The 19,133-nt window shown below is 45.5% G+C and overlaps 1 protein-coding gene across 3 annotated transcripts in view; it reads right to left on the bottom strand.

Annotated features, from left to right (window-relative positions):
- Nucleotides 1–19,133, bottom strand: part of CD58 (CD58 molecule) — a 40,520-nt gene that overhangs the window by 17,217 nt on the left and 4,170 nt on the right. For 2 of the 3 annotated variants that reach the window (XM_030327057.2, XM_030327059.1), the window contains exon 2: nucleotides 5,633–5,929. In XM_030327057.2, coding sequence (XP_030182917.1) covers nucleotides 5,633–5,929 — 297 coding nt within the window. Of the gene's footprint in view, nucleotides 1–5,632; nucleotides 5,930–9,622; nucleotides 9,862–19,133 lie in introns of those variants that run through there. The other variant, XM_030327058.1, reaches the window with a different exon arrangement.

Here is a 19,133-nt window from a genome sequence, read left to right on the forward strand (position 1 = left end):
GATCACCAAGTCACTTAAACATTAACAAACCCTGAAGGAAGGATGCCTTCCTCATTCCCCTCCCCACCCCCCGAAAAAGTATGACCAATCGTTTTCTCATTCAGGTGTGAAGCGTGAAATCTCGAGTCATCTTATGTCTTTTTATAACCAAAATCTAATTTTGTTGGCTCTTTCTTAGAAATATTTTCCCTTTCTTTCCTTTCCAAATATCTACTAGCAACACTTCTGTCTCCCTGGATGATCACAGTAGCTTCCAAACTGGTGTCTCCTCTAATTTACCATAAACACCTACCATCTTATTAATGATCCGAAAACAGATTTTATCAAGTCACTTATCTGTTCCAGTATGGGCTACAGGGGCTCCCCACTGCCACAGGCTAAAATCCAGACTCTTAAGCCAGGAATTGGGGTCCCACATTTAATGTTGCCAGTATCACTGCCTCCCGATGAAAAACCACCCCCCACCCCCGCCCCCGTACTGTGGTCCTCTGCAGGGTTTTGCAAATTAAGCTTCCTAAGGGCTATCCACCAGTTGATCTAACTACTGAAATCAAGCACCTTTGTTGAATTACTGTGGAATTTTAAAAAATAAATTATTTTTAAGCATTTCATCAAGCTTAAAAAGAGAAATTAATTCAAGTGTTTGAACTGTTTTACAAACTCTATGAAAGAGCTCCTAACATGCATTCCATTGTTAAATAGAGAACCCAGAAATGGACCTACAAATACATGGCCAATTAATCTTCGACAAAGCAGGAAAGAGTACCCAATGGAAAAAAAGATGATCTCTTCAGCAAATGGTGCTGGGAGAACTGGACAGCGACATGCAGAAGAATGAAATCAGACCACTTTCTTACACCATTCACAAAAATAAACTCAAAATGGATGAAAGATCTAAATGTAAGATAGGAAGCCATCAAAATCCTGGAGGAGAAAACAGGCAGCAACCTCTTGACCTCGGCTGCAGCAACTTCTTATTTGACCTGTCTCCAAAAGCAAGGGAAACAAAAGCAAAAATGAACTATTGGGACCTCATCAAGATAAAAAGCTTCCACACAGAGAAGGAAACAATCCATAAAAGGCAACCAGCAGAATGGGAGAAGATACTTACCTGCAAATGACAAATCGGATAAAGGATTCGTATCCAAAATCTATAAAGAATTTACCGAACTCAACACCGAAAAAAACAAATAATCCAGTGAAGAAATGGGCAGAAGACATGAATAGACACTTCTCCAGAGAAGACATCCAGATGGCCAATAGACCCATGAAAAGATGCTCAGTATCACGCATCATCAGAGAAATACAAATCAAAACCACAATGAGATCCCACCTCAGAACTGTCAAAATGGCTAAAATTAATGACACAAGAAATGACAGATGTTGGCGAGGATGCAGAGAAAAGGGAACCCTCTTGTATTGTTGGTGGGAATGCAAACTGGTGCAGTCACTCTGGAAAACAGTATGGAGGTTCCTCAAAAAATTAAAAATAGAAATACCCTGTGATCCAACAATTGCACTACTAGGTATTTATCCAAAGGATACAAAAACACTGATTTGAAGGGACACATTACTCCAATATTTATAGCAGCACTATCAACAATAGCCAAATTACGGAAAGAGCCCAAATGTCCATCGACTGATGAATGGATAAAGAAGATGTGATATATATATGTGTGTGTACACACACACACACGTACGTACACACACACACACACACACACACGAATACTACTCAGCAATGAAAAAGAATGAAATCTTGCCATTTGCAACAACGTGGATGGAACTAGAGTGTATTAGGCCAAGCGAAATAAGTCAGAGAATGACAGTTATCACATGATTTCACTCATATGTGGAATTTGAGAAACTCAACAGATGACCATAGGGGAAGGGAAGGAAAAATAAAACAGAGAGGGAGACAAACCATTAGAGACTCTTAAATACAGAGAACAAACTGAGGGTTGCTGGCAGGGTGTTGGCTGGGGGGATGGATCAAATGGGGGATGGGCATTCAGGAGGGCACTTGTGGGGATGAGCACTGGGTGTCATATGGAAATGACGAATCACCGGGTTCTACTCCTGAAACCAATACTACACTGTATGTTAACTAATTTGAATTTAAATTAAAAAAAAAAAAAAAGGATTCCATTGTCATCTAGATTCAAAATCAATCTTTTTAGTTGCTAGTTCTATAAACTGCCAGATCCCAAACCTGCATGTTTTAAAAATTCTGCTTCATCAAAGGCATCCATGGTTCTAACAGAATGCCTGCATACCCTAACAAGCCTCACTTTTCTAAATGGAGTTGATCTTCTTCTGGACAAACCAGCCACCCAGTCTGAGAGCCCCCATTTCTGTCAACTGCACCTCCCACGTCCCAGACACCTAGTTTGATTGCTTTCATTGCTAGAACAAATATTTGTGGAATGCCTACTAGCCACTGAAGTCCCTTACTGAGCTCTGGGGCTGTAACGATGAACAAGAGAGAAAGTCTCGGGGCGCCTGGGTGGCGCAGTCGGTTAAGCGTCCGACTTCAGCCAGGTCACGATCTCGTGGTCTGTGAGTTCGAGCCCCGCGTCAGGCTCTGGGCTGATGGCTCAGAGCCTGGAGCCTGTTTCCGATTCTGTGTCTCCCTCTCTCTCTGCCCCTCCCCCGTTCATGCTCTGTCTCTCTCTGTCCCAAAAATAAATAAACGTTGAAAAAAAAAATTAAAAAAAAAAAAAAGAGAGAAAGTCTCTCTTCCTCCTAATGTCTCCAGCAGAGCAGGTAGGTGAATCGGTGAATAACAGTGGTTTATGCAGCTTGTCACCGCCCCTCCCCTGTTCCACTGAGACTGCCTCAAACAGGACTTGGAGAGCCCAGACTTGAACTTCTACATTGGACTTTCTGCCTCTTCTCCATCCCCTGGGAACCATCTTACACACTTTGCCACCAGTTGGATCTTCTTAAAACACCTTTGGCATGGAGGCAGCAGGACTAGAACAACACCCTCTTCTGGGAGAAAACAAGTGAACCTGGGATCCCACAGAGGGGAGAGATGACTACAGACTCAGCTGTGAATGCTGGGATGGGGGCAGTGGGTAGCACAGAAAAGTCAGCCAAAAGGCAAGGGCAACACTCGGATGCCTGAGAACAAAAAGAGAAGGCCATGGATGCCAGATCCCATACAGCCTTGCAGGCCACTACAGGTCAGAGTGAGAAGGGGCCACTAGAAGGCTCTCAGCAGATGAATGGCATCCCCCAGCCTCTGTTTTAAGATCACTCTGGCTGCCTGTATTTAAAAACAAAGTGTGGTCATAATATATGTAAGTCAAACAGCTATGCTGTATACCTTAACTTATATGGTGACAGATGTCAATGAGGTCTCAATGAAACTGGGGGGAAACTGGGCAAGGGTGGAAGCTGGGCGACCAATCAGGTGACCACGGCAACCTTCCAGAAGCGGAAGCAGCAGCCTTGGACCAGCACCAGAGGAAGTGCTGAGAGGTGGTCAGATTCTGTGAAAACAAAAAATTTCCTGGTGGAATAAACATGGTGTTCAAGAGGAAGAGGAATAGAAAGAGAAGCACAGTGCCAAAGATGACCCCAAGGCTTTCGCCTGAGCAAATGAAAGGGTGGAGATCCCGCCAACCAAGCTGGGGGAGATTTGGGGAGGAACAGGTTTCAGAGGAAAGTTGAGGAGCTCACTCTTGGACTTGTGGTATTTCAGAGGCCAATCAGGTGTCCGAGTGGAAATGCACAGTAAGCAGCTGGAAACACACATAAGGAGCTCAGTGGGGGGCTGGACTAGAGCTCTCAATCTGTGCATTATCGGCAACAAAGTGATATTTAAAGCCGGACCCCTGGATGAGCTCACCCACCTGGGTTGTGAATGCGCAGAGAAGAGTGGCTTATGCCTTAAAGTCTCCAGGGCTAAGAGGTTGGCAAGATGAGGGAACCAGCCAAGGAAGCTGAGAAGGAACTGTTAGTGAGTTACAACCAGAAGAGGGTGGTGTCCTGGATGCCAAGAGAAGGCAGGGTCTCAAAGAGGAGGGAGTGATCGGCTATGTGGGATGCTGCTGGGCGGCAAGAAAGACGTGGGTAGAGCATGAATGGATCTCTGGACTCGTTAATGAGGACGTCAAGAGCTTTGGTGCAGTGTGGGAGTGAAAGCCTGTTTGGAGTGGGTTAAAGTGAACAGGAGGAAAGGGGTTATAAAGCAAATACAGACAACTCTTCAAGGGGACTTTCTATAAACTCAAGACAGCAAGTGGTTGGCAGCTGGAGGGGTGGAGGGGGCACGAGAGGGCTCCCAGTGATGGCATGAATATCTGATGGCATACTGCCTGTTGGTGGGGATGGGCTGGCAGCTCTCGGAGGAGACTGTCGCAGGAGCAGAGCAGATGTCCCTGAGCGCAGTGACAGGAGGCGGGCCTCGGGGCACAGTGGAGGGCTTGGTCCTGTGACCAGGGAGAGACAGCAGGCTCAAGGGCAGGTAGGCAGAAGGGCTGAGGGTGACGTCCTGGGGAAATTCTCCTCTGAGGGCTTCTCTTCCACAGTGAAACAAGAAGCAAAGCCGTCAGCTGAGGACTGGGTCTGGAGAAGGGGGGTGTTCGAGGCTTGAGGAGAGGGGACGTTGGACTTGACTGAGGCGAGTGACCAGAAATGTACAGTGTGGGGCTCTGCGGGGCGATGGGTTTCTCTGCGGCCACAGTGTGTGAGATGGATGAGATGAGACTGGTTTGAGACTGGCTGGACAGGCCACATGAGTCCGACCTGCTTAAAAAGGAGCAAGGAAGCTAGGCAGGCCTTCCAGTGAGCGAGCATGCCTGCGCGGCCTCAGGAGGACGGGGGCCACACGAAGTGAAGGAAAGGCAGAGTTGAGCAGAGAAAGGAGCTTCACATGGCAGTGGGACACCTGGCGTGTCACAGCGGAGGGCTTAGAATGAGTGGTGGTGACAACGTCTAGGCTCTATCCATGGGCGGGGTGGTAGGAAGGAGGACAAGATCATCACGGGAGAGATCAGGGACTCAGAAGCCAGGATACTAGAATTACATATTTAATATTATAATCGCTAAGAATTAATGACAGCAGGAACATCAGAAACAGCAAAAGGCAGCCAGGCATTCGAATGACCCAAAAACGTTGGGATGTACCCATGGGCCTTACAGTTGATGACAACAAGGAAGGAGAAGAACCCAGAAGCATCGGCAAGCAGCACGGAGGAACCTATACCCTCTCTCCAGTTCCAGTGTAAAGTGATATAGGAGAGGAAAAAAAAAAAAAAAAAATCCACCTCCTGGGGTGGGGTGCAGGTGGAAACAGAGCGTCATCTATCAAAGGGGCTCAAAGAGTTCTGAGCTCATGACTGCCACTCCATCCCTTTCCAGAATATTCCTAGTAAGACAAGTGATGCTGAGGCCAGCAGCCCCACCCAGCTGGGGCTGCCCTCTCCACCTCGGTCACATCCCCTCCTCGCTCAGAGGATGACAAGGGGACTGAAACTGGCCCCTGTGTGCCAGATGGAGAGGAAAACCCTGACAGCCCAAGAGACCTAATCCTTTTATTCCTCATAAACCATTCATTTGTGTTAGTCTCTTAAAATAGTTGGCAATTTGCCGTGTAAAACAAACCAACTTATCGAATGCTCACCAATCACGTAAAGGGTGAACTTGGTATCGGTAATGCTTGAAAGTTCGACCTCATAGTCCTCTTCATCCGATGATGTTAGATTGAAGATGGTAAGGTTTCCTGATGTGACGTCCAGATGAACCCTATCTACAAACGGTGGGTAAGCTCTGGGCTTTAAGAGTTCTTCATCCCATTCTACGACTTTATCTTTTTTTTTTCTCCACATTATGTCTTTAATGGGTATAGAGCCCGATGTGTACAAAGTTACGCTCATGTTTACAGTTCCGTATATCGGCTGGGAAACACAGCTGATGAAGTCTAGGAGGGAAAAAGAAATTGGTTAGGAAAAACAACACGACTTTATTGAAAATAGAAAGCCATCTTCCAAGATGCTCTCTGGGGAGAAAAAAAAAGTTAAATTTAGCAGTAAAAATTATTCATCAGCTACTTGCTGTGCTAACTTGATAAACCACTGACAGAAAATAGAGTGAGTAGAACATGCTTGACCATGCGAAGCTTACTCTTTTAAGGGGAGGACTGGGGCTCGCATAAATGCAAGAACTGTATTCAATTCTGGTGGGGCACCAAACTCATGCCAGGTACTGTGGGCAAGGCTGTGAACGTGACAGCTGACCACACAGGTGTCACTCTAGGCCCTCAAGAAGTCCCACAGTGTGGAGAAGACAAAGCAGGCATGGGAGCCACCTCGTCAAGGGCCTTCCCCAGGAAGTCACAGTAACACCGCACTGGGGGCATCCCTGAGGGACAAGAGGTGCCGGCTGAGGGCTGGGGGAGGAGAGGCAATCATTCTGATAGAGGAAGCAGTGCCTCCAAAAAGACAGGCCTTGAGTCAAGAAGGAGCTTGGTGTGTTTGAGGAAATAAAAGCAGCTCCCAACGGCTAGACAAAGAGAGCAAGTGAGTCATGGGTGGGGAATGAGGCTGGAGAGGCAGGCAGGCCCAGGTGACAGTGCCCATTCATGGGCTAGTGGGGGTGTCAGATAAGACATGCTAAGGGTTTGGGATTTATCCTAATGGCAAGGGAAAGCCGTAGGAAGCCTTTAAACATAAGACTGGCACGATATAATTTAAGTTTCGGCAGACTAGCCCTGCCAGCAGAGTGGAGAGTGGTTACTGGGGACAGGCACGGAGGCAGGGAAACCAGAATCAAGGTCAGTGCTGGAGCACCGAGAAGGTGGAGGACTGGACGGACCAGACCGGGGTGTGGGCGGGGGGGAATGGACAAAAGGGCAGATTCCAGAGCCCCGTGGGAGAGATCGCAACAGGGATTAGTGAAGTGGTGGGGGGTGAGGGAGAGGGGGGAGTTAACGGTGTTGGTCAGGCATCCTTCTTGGCTGACTGACTTGGGGCTATTAGCTGAGGTCAGAAACAATGACTGAGAAGCAAGTCGGGGGCAAGACGCAGAGTAAGAGCACGGGGACTAGGTTCGGTGGTGTGGGGGAGCTGACTCCAACTGTTAGCATCTCTGCCAGACCCCATTCAGCCAAGCCTGGCTGACAGCTTGAAATCCACATGGTGGGAGCATTTACAGCACAGAAACTAACGCTTCAAACAGACACTCCTGCCTACTCCACGTCAATCCAATTGTTTGATATTTACTACCACCACTGGACTGGAATATTTTTGATACCCCAAAATGGGTTTAAATGCATCTGGTTCCAGACCTGACTTTCTTGTTAAGAGAGAAGAACAGCTGTTAAGGGAAAGGCATTAAAGATAAATTAAAACTTGACTGAAGGGGCGCCTGGGTGGCGCAGTCGGTTAAGCGTCCGACTTCAGCCAGGTCACGATCTCGCGGTCCGTGAGTTCGAGCCCCGCGTCGGGCTCTGGGCTGATGGCTCAGAGCCTGGAGCCTGTTTCCGATGCTGTGTCTCCCTCTCTCTCTGCCCCTCCCCCGTTCATGCTCTGTCTCTCTCTGTCCCAAAAAATAAATAAACGTTGAAAAAAAAAAAATTAAAAAAAAAAAAAAAAAAAAAAAACTTGACTGAAGTTTTTGCCTAGTAGCAAGCATGGTAATTGAAAGAGCATGGGAAAAATCAAGACAGACCAGTTGTAGGCAACGTGTTCAGTGATTTCAAATACGAAAGAAATCTCTCCCATTTGCCGATTGTGAGGATTTTTGGAACCTGCCTCCCTTAATTAAGGGAGGCTGCCCACAGAAATACACCAGCAGCCCTCGATGCTTTGCTGATCACGCCCTCTCTCTTGCACTTGACTAGAGCACATGGGAAGGTGGATGAGAGGGAGAAGGATTCGAGGAGTGAGAATCTATCCACAGCCACCAGTGGAGGCTCCAAGTGTCTTGTGAGTGAGTGAGTGAGTGAGTGAGTGAATGGGAGTGGGTAGGGTGGTGGGTGAAGAGAAGGGGTATGAGAGGAAGCTTGGCTGCAGAAAGACGGATGGCTGCTGTCTTCCCAGGGGCAGGCGATGTGTCCTGGGCTTGAGAACAGGAGGAAGAAAGAAGTCAGGGATGGAGTGAGACTGGCGAGAAGCACGGGGGAGGTGGGGGGAGGGGGGAGACCAGTTCCGACAAATTCAGTTTGGGGCTGGAAGAAACTTGCAAAATTATTTAGTTGAATTACCCCCATTTCACAGGTGAAGTGACAGGGCACCAAGCAAAACGAAGGAAAATGTCACCAAATGCCTACTCGCTGCATGTGGTGTGTTCACGTACCCTCGTGTCCCTTTTTACCGCTCGTCACACACTTTGCAGCGACCACGTCGCGCAGGTGAACAACCAGGCTCCGAGAGGCACGTCAGTGTTCGAGCCCCGCGTCGGGCTCTGTGTTGACAGCTCGGGGCCTGGAGCCTGTTTCGGATTCTGTGTCTCCCTCTCTCTCTGCCCCTCCCCTGCCCTATTTCTCTCTCTCTCTCTCTCTCTCTCCAAAATAAACATTAAAAAAATTGTTTTAATGTGTTCAATAACAAAGTATATAATAGACACATAGATACAATTTTATACAGATGCAGAGCAATGATATATCTACTTAGCACAGTCTTCTTCTCTGGCCTGGGTGTGTGGCTTGGAGGCCTTACCCTATCCCCCAATCCCTATAACCACCCTCAGTCCTGTAAACTATGTTAACAACTCTGAATATATCCTTTGCTATTCTTCTACCTGCTCATATCATCAAATAGAGATAAAGATATATCACATAGAACGCATATATACATATATGTGTGTATATGTGTATATATATGTGTATATATATGTGTATATATACATATATATGTATATATATGTGTGTGTATGCGTATGTGTGTATATATACACGTATATATGTTTATATGCGTTCTATGTGATATATACATACACACACACATACACACAAAGAATTTGCCATGGTTTAACAAAAAATGGTCTTATGCACACGTCTCTGCATTTTGCCCTTCCAATCAAGAATACTTCATAAAAGTCCCACCCAATCCACTGGTGTGGCAAGACTTTCCTCCTTTTAGTGGCTTCCTATTACGACAGGGTACGAATGAACCACAATAAACCAGCTATCCATCACTGCTGAACACACCTTCTCTCTCTAGCCTCTTCTATTGCAGTAATTGTAATAATGATTCCTCTGTACAAGTTCTTGTGTATTTGTGGTCTCATATCTATGGCAGAGTGTGCCAGGAGTGGGAATGAATCAAAGGGCAAACAAATTTTTTATGTTAATAGGAGCTCCCAGGCTGCTGGCTTCTGCTTGTCACATTTCCATCAGTAACACCTGAGTTACCTTTTCCTTGTGCTCAGCAAGCATCCCGTGATTTTTTTTTTTTGCACGTTTAATTATCAGACATAAAACGATATTTCACTGTTATCTGAATTTGCATTTTCCTGCCCTCTAAAAAATTTAGGCATCTTTTCCGCTTTTGCATTATTTGGATCTCCTTTTCTGAAAACTGTCTTTTCACATCCTTTGCCATTTTCTCCCGTTGGGTTGTTTTTTTTTCATCAAAGTTTACAAATTCCTTGTAGGTTATAAACTTTTTGTTACCTGTATTATAATCTTTCCCCAAGGTGGGTGGTGGTGTCATTCCCTAACACAGGGGACATGCAGGAGGGCCAGCTTTGGGCGGGAAGATTGTGCTTTCGGTCTCAGACACTGCGTGGCGATGTCCAGTAGGCTGCTGGGCACACAGGTCTGGGGCTCACAGGAGGCGATACAGACTTGGGACTCATCACATTTGTAGTGGTTACTGTCTAGCATTCTAGTCCCACAGCAAAGTCTTTTCCATTGCACTTCCGAGACTAAACCGGAGAGATAAGTTGCCGATAGGACAACTGCCAATGAAAAAAGAACAGGAGTTGTTTCTCAGAGGTCACACGCCCTGAATGAATGAATGAATGAATGAATCAATGAATGAATCAATGAATGAATGAATGAATTTGCACTCAAATAGCAGCAAAGGAAACGAGTCAGCAGTGAGCAGGTTGCTTTGCGGATAACTGAGTGGTCAAAAGAGGGACCACAGGGACACCAACTTACCATGCCAGAGGGCAGAACGGTAAGCACCAGACTCTCAGCCAGATGGGCCCAGCTGAACTCTCAAAAGCCTCCCAAACTAGGCTTCCTCGGCTGTAAAATGTAAATCAGAATGCCTACCACAAAGGATCGTTTTGAGGTTTGAATAAGATCGAGAGTTTTCAGGGATGCCTGGGTGGCTCAGTCGGTTAAGCGGCATTCTCTTGGTTTGGGCTCAGGTCATGATCTGAGTTTTGTGAGCTCGAGCCCCGCGTCAGGCTCTGTGCTGACAGCACGGAGCCCACTTGGGATTCTCTCTCTGCCCCTCCCCCACACTGTCTCTCTCTCTCTCTCTCTCTCTCTCTCTCTCTCTCTCAAAATAAATAAACTTAAAAAAAAAAAGGGGAGGTTTTTAAACAATAGCTGAAATGAATGAAGTAGGCTTTCAACAGGGCTTCCCTCTTTCTCTTTCAGCGAGCCAAGCTACATCAAGGCCTTTGTTGTACGTGATCCTGGCTATGTGAGACCTTTCATCATTTCACCTAGTGTGAGCTTTCATCATTTAAAATGAGAGAGAGGCGAGGGAGAGAAAACATGTATCAGCAATTGCCTGAACAGATATTCCATGCTAGCCAGAATTTTTTTAATTTGTATTGAAGAGTACTGAAAGATCTTTTAAAGATATGAGAGTACCTCAATGCCTATAGATAGAGGGATCATATATTTAAAAACAGCTCCAACTCCAAATATATTGTTGCAGCGTCCTCACAAAACATCATCACCGCACCCAATTTTGATAATTCTTCTTATATGGCTTGAAGTCAGGAGTGGCACCCGAATATTTTGCAAAAATGAAGTGCCCTGATTTTTGACTTAGAAAACGTGGCCACCATGACTATTGAGCGAAGGCAGAAGGATCCCCACTCCTGGCCACAAATTCCTCTGTGTGTTGTTCTTGGGTTCTGGGATTGAGACTGACTGCTCTTTTTGGCTTATTTAACCACTCACGTAGATAGTGCTTGCTGTCTGCGAGGCACTGTTGCAAGAGCTCTACGAGTACGTACTCGGTGAGTCCTCTGAAGAGCCACGTCAGGCAGGTGTTATCTCTGACCCTATTGTGCAGAGGAGGAAACTGAGGCACACGAAGATTGAGTGAGTAGCTAGTGTGGTGGGGAAACTGGCTCCAGAATGCTTGTAAGCACTGTTTCTTACCGGGGCTATGTGGCATGTGGCTACCAAAGCCGTGACATGATACAGGATTTCTGTGGCTGCAGTTTCTACGATGCAGTTGGACGGCAGAGGTTGGGAATGAGAGGCTCGAGCTGCTCTGGCTGAGCCACAAGTGCGTCTCTGAGAGGTGCAGGTGAGGCACCAAGCTCGCTGGCCCCCGAATCACTGAATGTCAGGGCCCCAGGGGTCCTGACAGAACAGGAGTTTGTGGCCCCCACCGCCCCCGACCTCACATACATGAGGAAACTGAGAAGGTCTGATTGAACAAGAAAGTGATAAACCCAAACCTCCAAAATGCAAAAGGGGGACCCAAATTCAAAACCTGGGTTTTGTGATGGTGGCGGTATCGTTTGTAAACAACTTCAGATGTGACAAAGGGACACGGGACAGGGCTTCACAATGAAAGACCATGAGAAACGAAGGCCTTTGTGTGCACTGGTAAGTCATACACGGGGTGGGGACAGGAGTGGCTCGAACGTAGGGCGAGCAGAGCAAGGAAAGAGCAGGGAAGGAAACAACGAGGGGCAAACAAAGACGTTACGAGGGGAACGAGCCAAACCACAGGAGCCACCAAGGAGCCTGGGAGAACTGGCAGACAAAACTCTGGCCGAGACCAACATTGCAGCCCACAGACAGAGGGGGCGCTGGTGAGCACGTGCTCCTCTGGGGACTGACTCCTCAGCTCCCACCCACGTGGGCACATAGAATTTGCAGAACTTCTGCTTTTCCAAAAAATGCTGCACATTCAGATTTCACGGAAAACTTCTCATTCGTAAAAGCTGGCAACTAATTCCAAGCTGAGTTCAAGGGTATCCCCAGCCAGGCTAACCCTCTGAGGACAAAGACAGTGTCATCCTTGGTCTTTGTCGTATCTGCGTGGTCTGGCGCAGGAAGGACACTCCATAAATGTTGGTTGAGTGCCTTCACTTATCTGAATACAGCTTAACTGTAGTCCAAAAGGCGGGGCTTCCTGACAAAAACCATAGAAGTTGGCAGTTACCTCAAACCCTGAGCTTTGCAAATCCCCAAGCTGCTGTGGAATCTGGTTGATGAATCGTGAACTCAGCAAAGAGAAGTGGAGACATTTAACTGGAGCTGAAGAGTAAGTGGCCTGGGACCCCTCGTGTGCAGGCAAAACAGTCCCCTTCCCCTGACACCTACCACCAGCCCCACAGCCAGACCGGGGGTGGGGGGGGGAGGGGTGGGGGGGAGTGCTGGATTCCCACTCCCATCTCTCCCCCACTGCTGTTCTTTTGGGGATGGTCCCCTTTGTCCCCTGCTTCCCCTTCCAGCTTAACTAGGCTACACCTCCTACTGTACCAGATCTGCTCGTACCCATGCAGGATGTCAGCTCCTAATCAAAAGTAATAGCCCATCTGAGGTTTAAGGAGAAGCAAGGTGTTCACTGATGCCATTTCTTAGAAAGGAGCTGCCCACCCTCCCGGTATCTGGAAGGAAGGTTTTTCTTGAGTTTTTTTTTTTTTTTTTCCTTAGAATTGAACAATGCGATTTTAAAATTAGGGGTGCCTGGGTGGCTTAGTCGGTTGAGCATCTGACTTCAGCTCAGGTCATGATCGTGAGCTCGAGCCCCACGTCGGGCTCTGTGCTGACAGCTCAGAGCCTGGAGCCTGCTTCCGCTTCTGTGTCCCCCTCTCTCTCTGCCCCTAACCCACTCACATTCTGTCTCTGCCTCTCTCAAAAATAAATAAACATTAAAAAAAATTTCTTTTTAAAAATAAAATATTTCTCTCTGAAATATTTTTAAGGATGGCCTGCAGATTTTAGCAGTTAAAAGTTCACTGGACGGAAAAAAAATCCCCTAAAAGTTTCAGTACCCTATTATTTAAGCCTTAGTATTTCCCCCCGTATGTTCGACATTATAACGGTGTTTCAGTTAAAGACTCATTTAAGCATGACGACAGCAGGGGTTGGAGTATTCTGATCCCTAGTGAGCAGATGAGTCTCTTGTCCAGACGGGGGCTTGTGACCACAGCGTTTCTCCACTGCGTCACAGCACACTCTCAGCTGACATCCACCTGGAGTATGAAGGTGGTGGCATTTTGGGAGAGAAAGAGTCTCTCCACATATACCCACTGATGATACAGAGGAGAGGCCACTCTCCTAACATGTCTAATATCAAATAATCTGTCCTATTAGGTCCCCAGGTATTCTCATATTAATCAGTCCTCATATTAGTCCCTGTTTTGGGGTAGGAAATCTGCTCACCGGGTATGGAGATAATAAAGAAGAAATGGAGTCTTTTTTTTACTGAAGGAAGTGCAATGCAGCTTGTTTCTTTAACCCAGCTCTTCAGAAATCCGATCCAAATGAACCCTAGGCCAGCTCAGCCCAGGAAAAAGTGAGGGTATGAGCTTGAGAGTATGGGGAAGAACATGCCAAAAATGGGAGCCACCCGGCGACAGATGAGGAAACTAGGAAACTAGGACTCAGAGAGGTTTAGGAGCTGGCCCAGGTCTCTCAGCTGGCCCAGGACAGGGTTGGTGTCCGGACAAGGGCAGCCAGCTCCAAAGCCTGCACTGTTGGCCACAATTCCACCCTCCTCCAGACCCGGTCAGGGGATTGTGGGGCCATGACTGCTAAAGACGGGAACCCACTGCTCTCGGCTGCACCACCCTGCTTCCCTGTTTCCTGTATTTCAGCCTGAAACAGCAGCCACCTGAATCTCAGCAGGCAATAATCCTCCCCCCAGGCTCAGAACACCCCTCCATACCCCCCCCAGAACTCGCCTCACAGGTGCTTTCAGTGGTCAAGCTACTCTTTGCCTCCTGGGTGAGCTCACCTGGAATTTAGATGTTGGAACCAATTAAATCAGTTTCCTTTTGAGTTTTTCTCTCTTCTGTCATGCTAGAATATGGCCCATTATATTCCGTTCTTACACTACAACACCGTCTCATTTCCCTCTCAGTCTGTACAACGTGCCTCCGTAACCACCACCCACACACGGCTCAAGAGCCCACGAAATGTGGTTTGTCCGGAATGAGACGTGTTGTGAGCGCAAAATGCTCACCAGACACTGAAGGCTTAATACGAAAAAGGGAACGTAAAATCCCTCGGTAATATTCTTGATATTGACTACATGTGGAAATGAAAACATCGTGGCTGTATTAGGTGACAGAAAACATATCATCAAAATCAATTTCATCTGCTTTGTATCGTGTTTCTAACTGACAGCACTGCCCCCAGCCTGTCCTTCCAAGATACCCATGTACCGTCTTGCTCAACAGCCACATTTGTGAGCTCACCATCCTCAAAAGCCACACGTTCTTGTTAGAGGAGGCATCTCAAAACTACAGCATGCTCTGGGGAATAAGGTTTTCACTAGAGCTATTTAAGACTCTCTTTAAGAGTCTCTTAAAACTTATTCTCCAAAGTCTGATTCAAGGTAGTTCTACACCCTATTGATCATTTCGTTAGGAATTTCTTTATCATCCCTACTATTCTCCAGTTATTCAGTTCATAGTTGAAAAACTCACTTATGATTAGTTTCTTATGAATCTGATTTTCTCATTATTTTCTGAATGTGTATGTAACACATCATTTTTTTCCCTAGTTCTTAACTGTTACAGGGGGAAAATGTTCATGAAACTACACAGCAGTGAGCCGGGTGGAAATTCAGACACTAGTCACAACAGACATTTTGGGGAACACTACGAAAAGGAAGTGAAGGCCATTAGGACCCAAAATGGGCCTGAGAACAAGTCTATCAAAATAATTTAGCTTCCTCAGATGGATACCTGGTTGACAGAAGAGATATCTCAAGGTCACAAAGGGCAGACCTTAGAATTAGGTGTTCCCAGCTGGGGGCAGAGAGCAGACATGAACTTATTTCAGGAACTCTGGGCAAGAGGTCTCTTACTTCTACTGGTTTTCATTGGAGCCCCACAGGCACGAGCAGCAGCTGAGAAGGAAAAGACCACAGGGCACAAGGGCAAGAGATTTAAAGAAAAGAAAAAGGACAAAAAAAAAAAAAGAAGAAGAAGAAGAAGAAGTAAGAAAGAAGTCAAAGGAGAAGATCCTGTGCCCATAAAGTAATTGGAAGACATTTTCCTTTGAGGCTGGTGGCAGGCACTCAAAGCTATCTCCAAAGAACTACTAAAATATTTTCCAGCACTTTCCTGGGGTTGGTCTCGCTATCTTATGCTTCGTATTCAGACCTCAACTTGTCCGAGCAAATGGAAAGTAGTATCCTGGTTTCACTTTAGTCCTGAGACGGATGGTTTGATTTGCAACTGCAGAATCTAAGAGGCTATAGCCTCCTGTAAAAGCTTGAAAAAGCTTTCTGCACTTAAGAAACGTGAGAGGAAATCAGAAGATGGAAAAGTCATGCAAATGAGCACTCGTGGACGCAGGCAAACTTTCTGCTTTCAAGCAGAGAAACCAAAACCTACCCCGAAAGCCTGTTTTTATTCCAGAAAAGTCAGAGTGCTCAAGAGGCGATGAGACACATTCTTAGATCTCGTTCTTAAAAGGTGGTTCCAACGGTCTTTCAAAATTTCTCAGAGGCCCATCAAAATTAAACCAAAAACTTAGTCACAAGTGCAAGTTGAGATCCTGGTTTTTTAAAAAAAAGACATTCTTGTGACAATTAGGGAAATCTGAATAAGGGCAGAAGTTAGGTGATATTATAAGATTATTGTTAATTTTCACAAATACTATATTATTAACACTATGCAAAAGTACTTGGGAGTGAAGTGTGGGTGTATAGACAGAGTATAACTACAACAAAATGTTAATAAACACGTAAATAAATCCCCATTCTGAATTCTACAATCCCAGAGGAGGTTTCCCCAAGCCCCCTTTGTAGATGGTGATGTTGAAAGCAATCTTCCGTGATTGGTAACTGTGCCGTCCTATATAATTTCACAGGCCTTGGCAAAATTACAGCGGACAATGTGTACACGTCACATATAAGAGATCATCTATGGGGCTGCCTGGCTGGCTCAGTGCGAGAGTGTGCGACTCTTGATCTCAGGATCACTGAGTTTGAGCCCCGTGCTGGCTGTAGAGATTACTAAAACAATAAACAGAGAAAGAGAGGGAGACAGAGATTATGTATGCTCTTCATGTTTTCATAAGTGTGGCTTATCTAATCTTGTGTTGGGAAGGCATGGATTTTGAGTCAAATGGACCTGGATTCTGGCACGCGCTCACTCCTTGCCTGTGTGAACTTGGTCAAAGTACTTAACCTACCTAACCTTTGTTCTCCTCTTTAACAGTCTCTACCTAAAAAAAAAAAAAAAAAAAAAAAAACCTGGTGTGACAGTTCAATGAAAACAAAAGTCTAAAACTGCTAAGCACAGAACCTGGCGCAGAGCACCTACTCAATCCGTGACAGCTACTATTACCACAATGGGCCCCGTTTTCCCGCAGGAATACACAGCGTTACTTTCACTCAAATTGTCTTCTTCCTAAGTAAGAACACACAGACTCTTTGAACCTTGATTGCAGCAAAAAACATGAAGAAGTCTCACATAATAATGCGAGATAACTTTATAACTTAAAATGGAGACATGCTTGACAAACCGGTAGCATCTAATGTCCAGATTTGCCACTGTTGTTAAAAACAACATGAAAATACATCAATGAAAGGAACTTTTAAAGAAGCAGTTTACAACTTGGTTCCTATACAAGGAAAGAAACTCGAGCTGGGGAGATGGCTGGCAAGATAAAGGAACCATAAAATGTCCACAGCAGCAGAATAAGGCAGGTTCTGCTAAAAGAAAAAAACAAAACAAAACAAAACAAAACAAACCCCACAAAAAACAACTAAGACAGCAGGTTCTTACTGAGCTTTCCTACCTGCCCAGCACTACCAAGGCCCTGTCCACATGTTACCCTGATGATGCAACCCAGCACCCAATCCTGCTGGCTCTACCTTCCAAACACATCCCCCTATCTCCCATTCAGTCCTCTTCTCTTGCAATCATTTCTTACCAGCACTGTGCCTACAGCCTCCCCAACTGGTTTCCCGGCTTCTCCTTTGCCCCTCTATAGATTGTTCTCCACGAAGCAGCCAGAGTAATTCATTGAAACACTCCACCATTGTAATTTCGCTCCTGTCCAAAATCCTCTAAAACTTCCTATTTTGCTGGGAGTAAAAAAAAGTCACAGCCTTTAACGGGGCCCATAAAACCATCTCCAGGACTTGGCCCTGATTATGTTTACAAGTTCATTTCCTACTACTTTCTCGTACAGTGGTCTCCTTGAAGTTCCTTAAATGCCTGAAGCTTATCTCAGGGTTTTTGCTGCCAGCCCCCCTGCCTGGAATACCACTCCCCCGAACAATTAAGGAGACCCTCCCCTGACTACACCGTATAAAACAGTAACCACTAGAAAGTAGAGTGGCTGAATGAAATATCACACATTCAGCCCATGGAGTACTATACAACTATAAAAAGACAATAAGAATGATCTCTGTGAACTGATATGGAAAGATTATCCAGACATGTGGTTAAGAGACAAAAATAAGGAGCGGAAGAGTACATAAAGTAGTACTATGGTTGCATATCTGTATCTATAAAAAGAAACAAGAAAGGTAAAACAGAAACAAACAGTATCTGCTATAACAGCTGGAGAAGGTGGGAATAGGATTTTCTCTGAGCTTATCTTTTTACATGGTTTGATTGGAACCATGTTAATATTTTACGTATTTAAAAATTAAATCAAGGGAGGGGAACCCTAAAATTGAATAGAAACAAAACAAATTGGGGCAGCTGGGTGATTCAGTCAGTGGAGTGTTTGGCTCTTGATTTTGGCTCAGGTCATGATCTGACTAGCCCACGTCGGGCTCTGCGCTGACAGTAGGGAGCCTGCTTGGGATTCTCTCTCCCTCTCTCTCTGCCCCTCCCTCGCTCATGCTCAATCACTCTCTCTCGAAATAAATAATTTTTTTTTAAAGTTTAAAAAAATTAATTCAACTATATACTGAGTTGATAGCATAACCACACAGAAGGAAAAAATAACTTTAAAATACAGTTTTCTGTACATATTCAGTGGGCTATATGGAAGAATAAACAGAACTATAAATAAACCTTGAACTGTATTTAATAAAGTTTGTGCTTGGTAGTGGTACTGGTATAGCAATTAGGAAACTATTTTGTGTTTAATGTATATTAGGAAAATATACTGATTCTATAAAGAACAGAGTTCTCACTGTGGCAAAAGGAGGTACAAATAGGGAAAGGAGGAAACGATGAACCAAATGGTTACATTAGGCTTCGTGGTAAAAGGATAAACTCATAACTTCGTGAAAACTCTATTTCCCTAGTTCTGAGAACGGATAGAGCCTAGAAACCATGACTCCATTAGCCTTCAGCACACCTAGCACCCCAAAAATACTGATTTCTAAATTCCGTCTCCCACTCAGAGGAACAGGAGAATCTACTGATTACAAGCACAGGCCGAAAAGGTACAAAATGAGTCCAGAACATCTTTCCGTGCCAGAAAGTAGGAGATGCTCAAAAACTGATGGAAACATGGCAAAGAACACTGAGGTACACAGAGGTTCCCATCTGCCAAATTCTGGGTCACTGGGCATCAAAATAGATAATAACAAGAATGCTATCTTAAAAAATATCCAGGAGTCTATACTTATACTAAAAAAATACAATGAAAAAGCTCTTCATTACTGAAGAATGTCAATGGTGTATCAAGAAAATTAGGGAGAGACAATTGCCATCTACAAATATTTTAAGGGACCTGGGGAAGAATCACCACTGGATGCTGAAACATCAGGTGAGAGATTGTTGCAGGACAGTCACACAATCTCAAGGTGTCACTTGATAAATCATGT

This window comes from Lynx canadensis, chromosome C1 (genome assembly GCF_007474595.2).
Source record: "Lynx canadensis isolate LIC74 chromosome C1, mLynCan4.pri.v2, whole genome shotgun sequence".
NCBI classification, from domain to species: Eukaryota; Metazoa; Chordata; class Mammalia; order Carnivora; family Felidae; genus Lynx; species Lynx canadensis.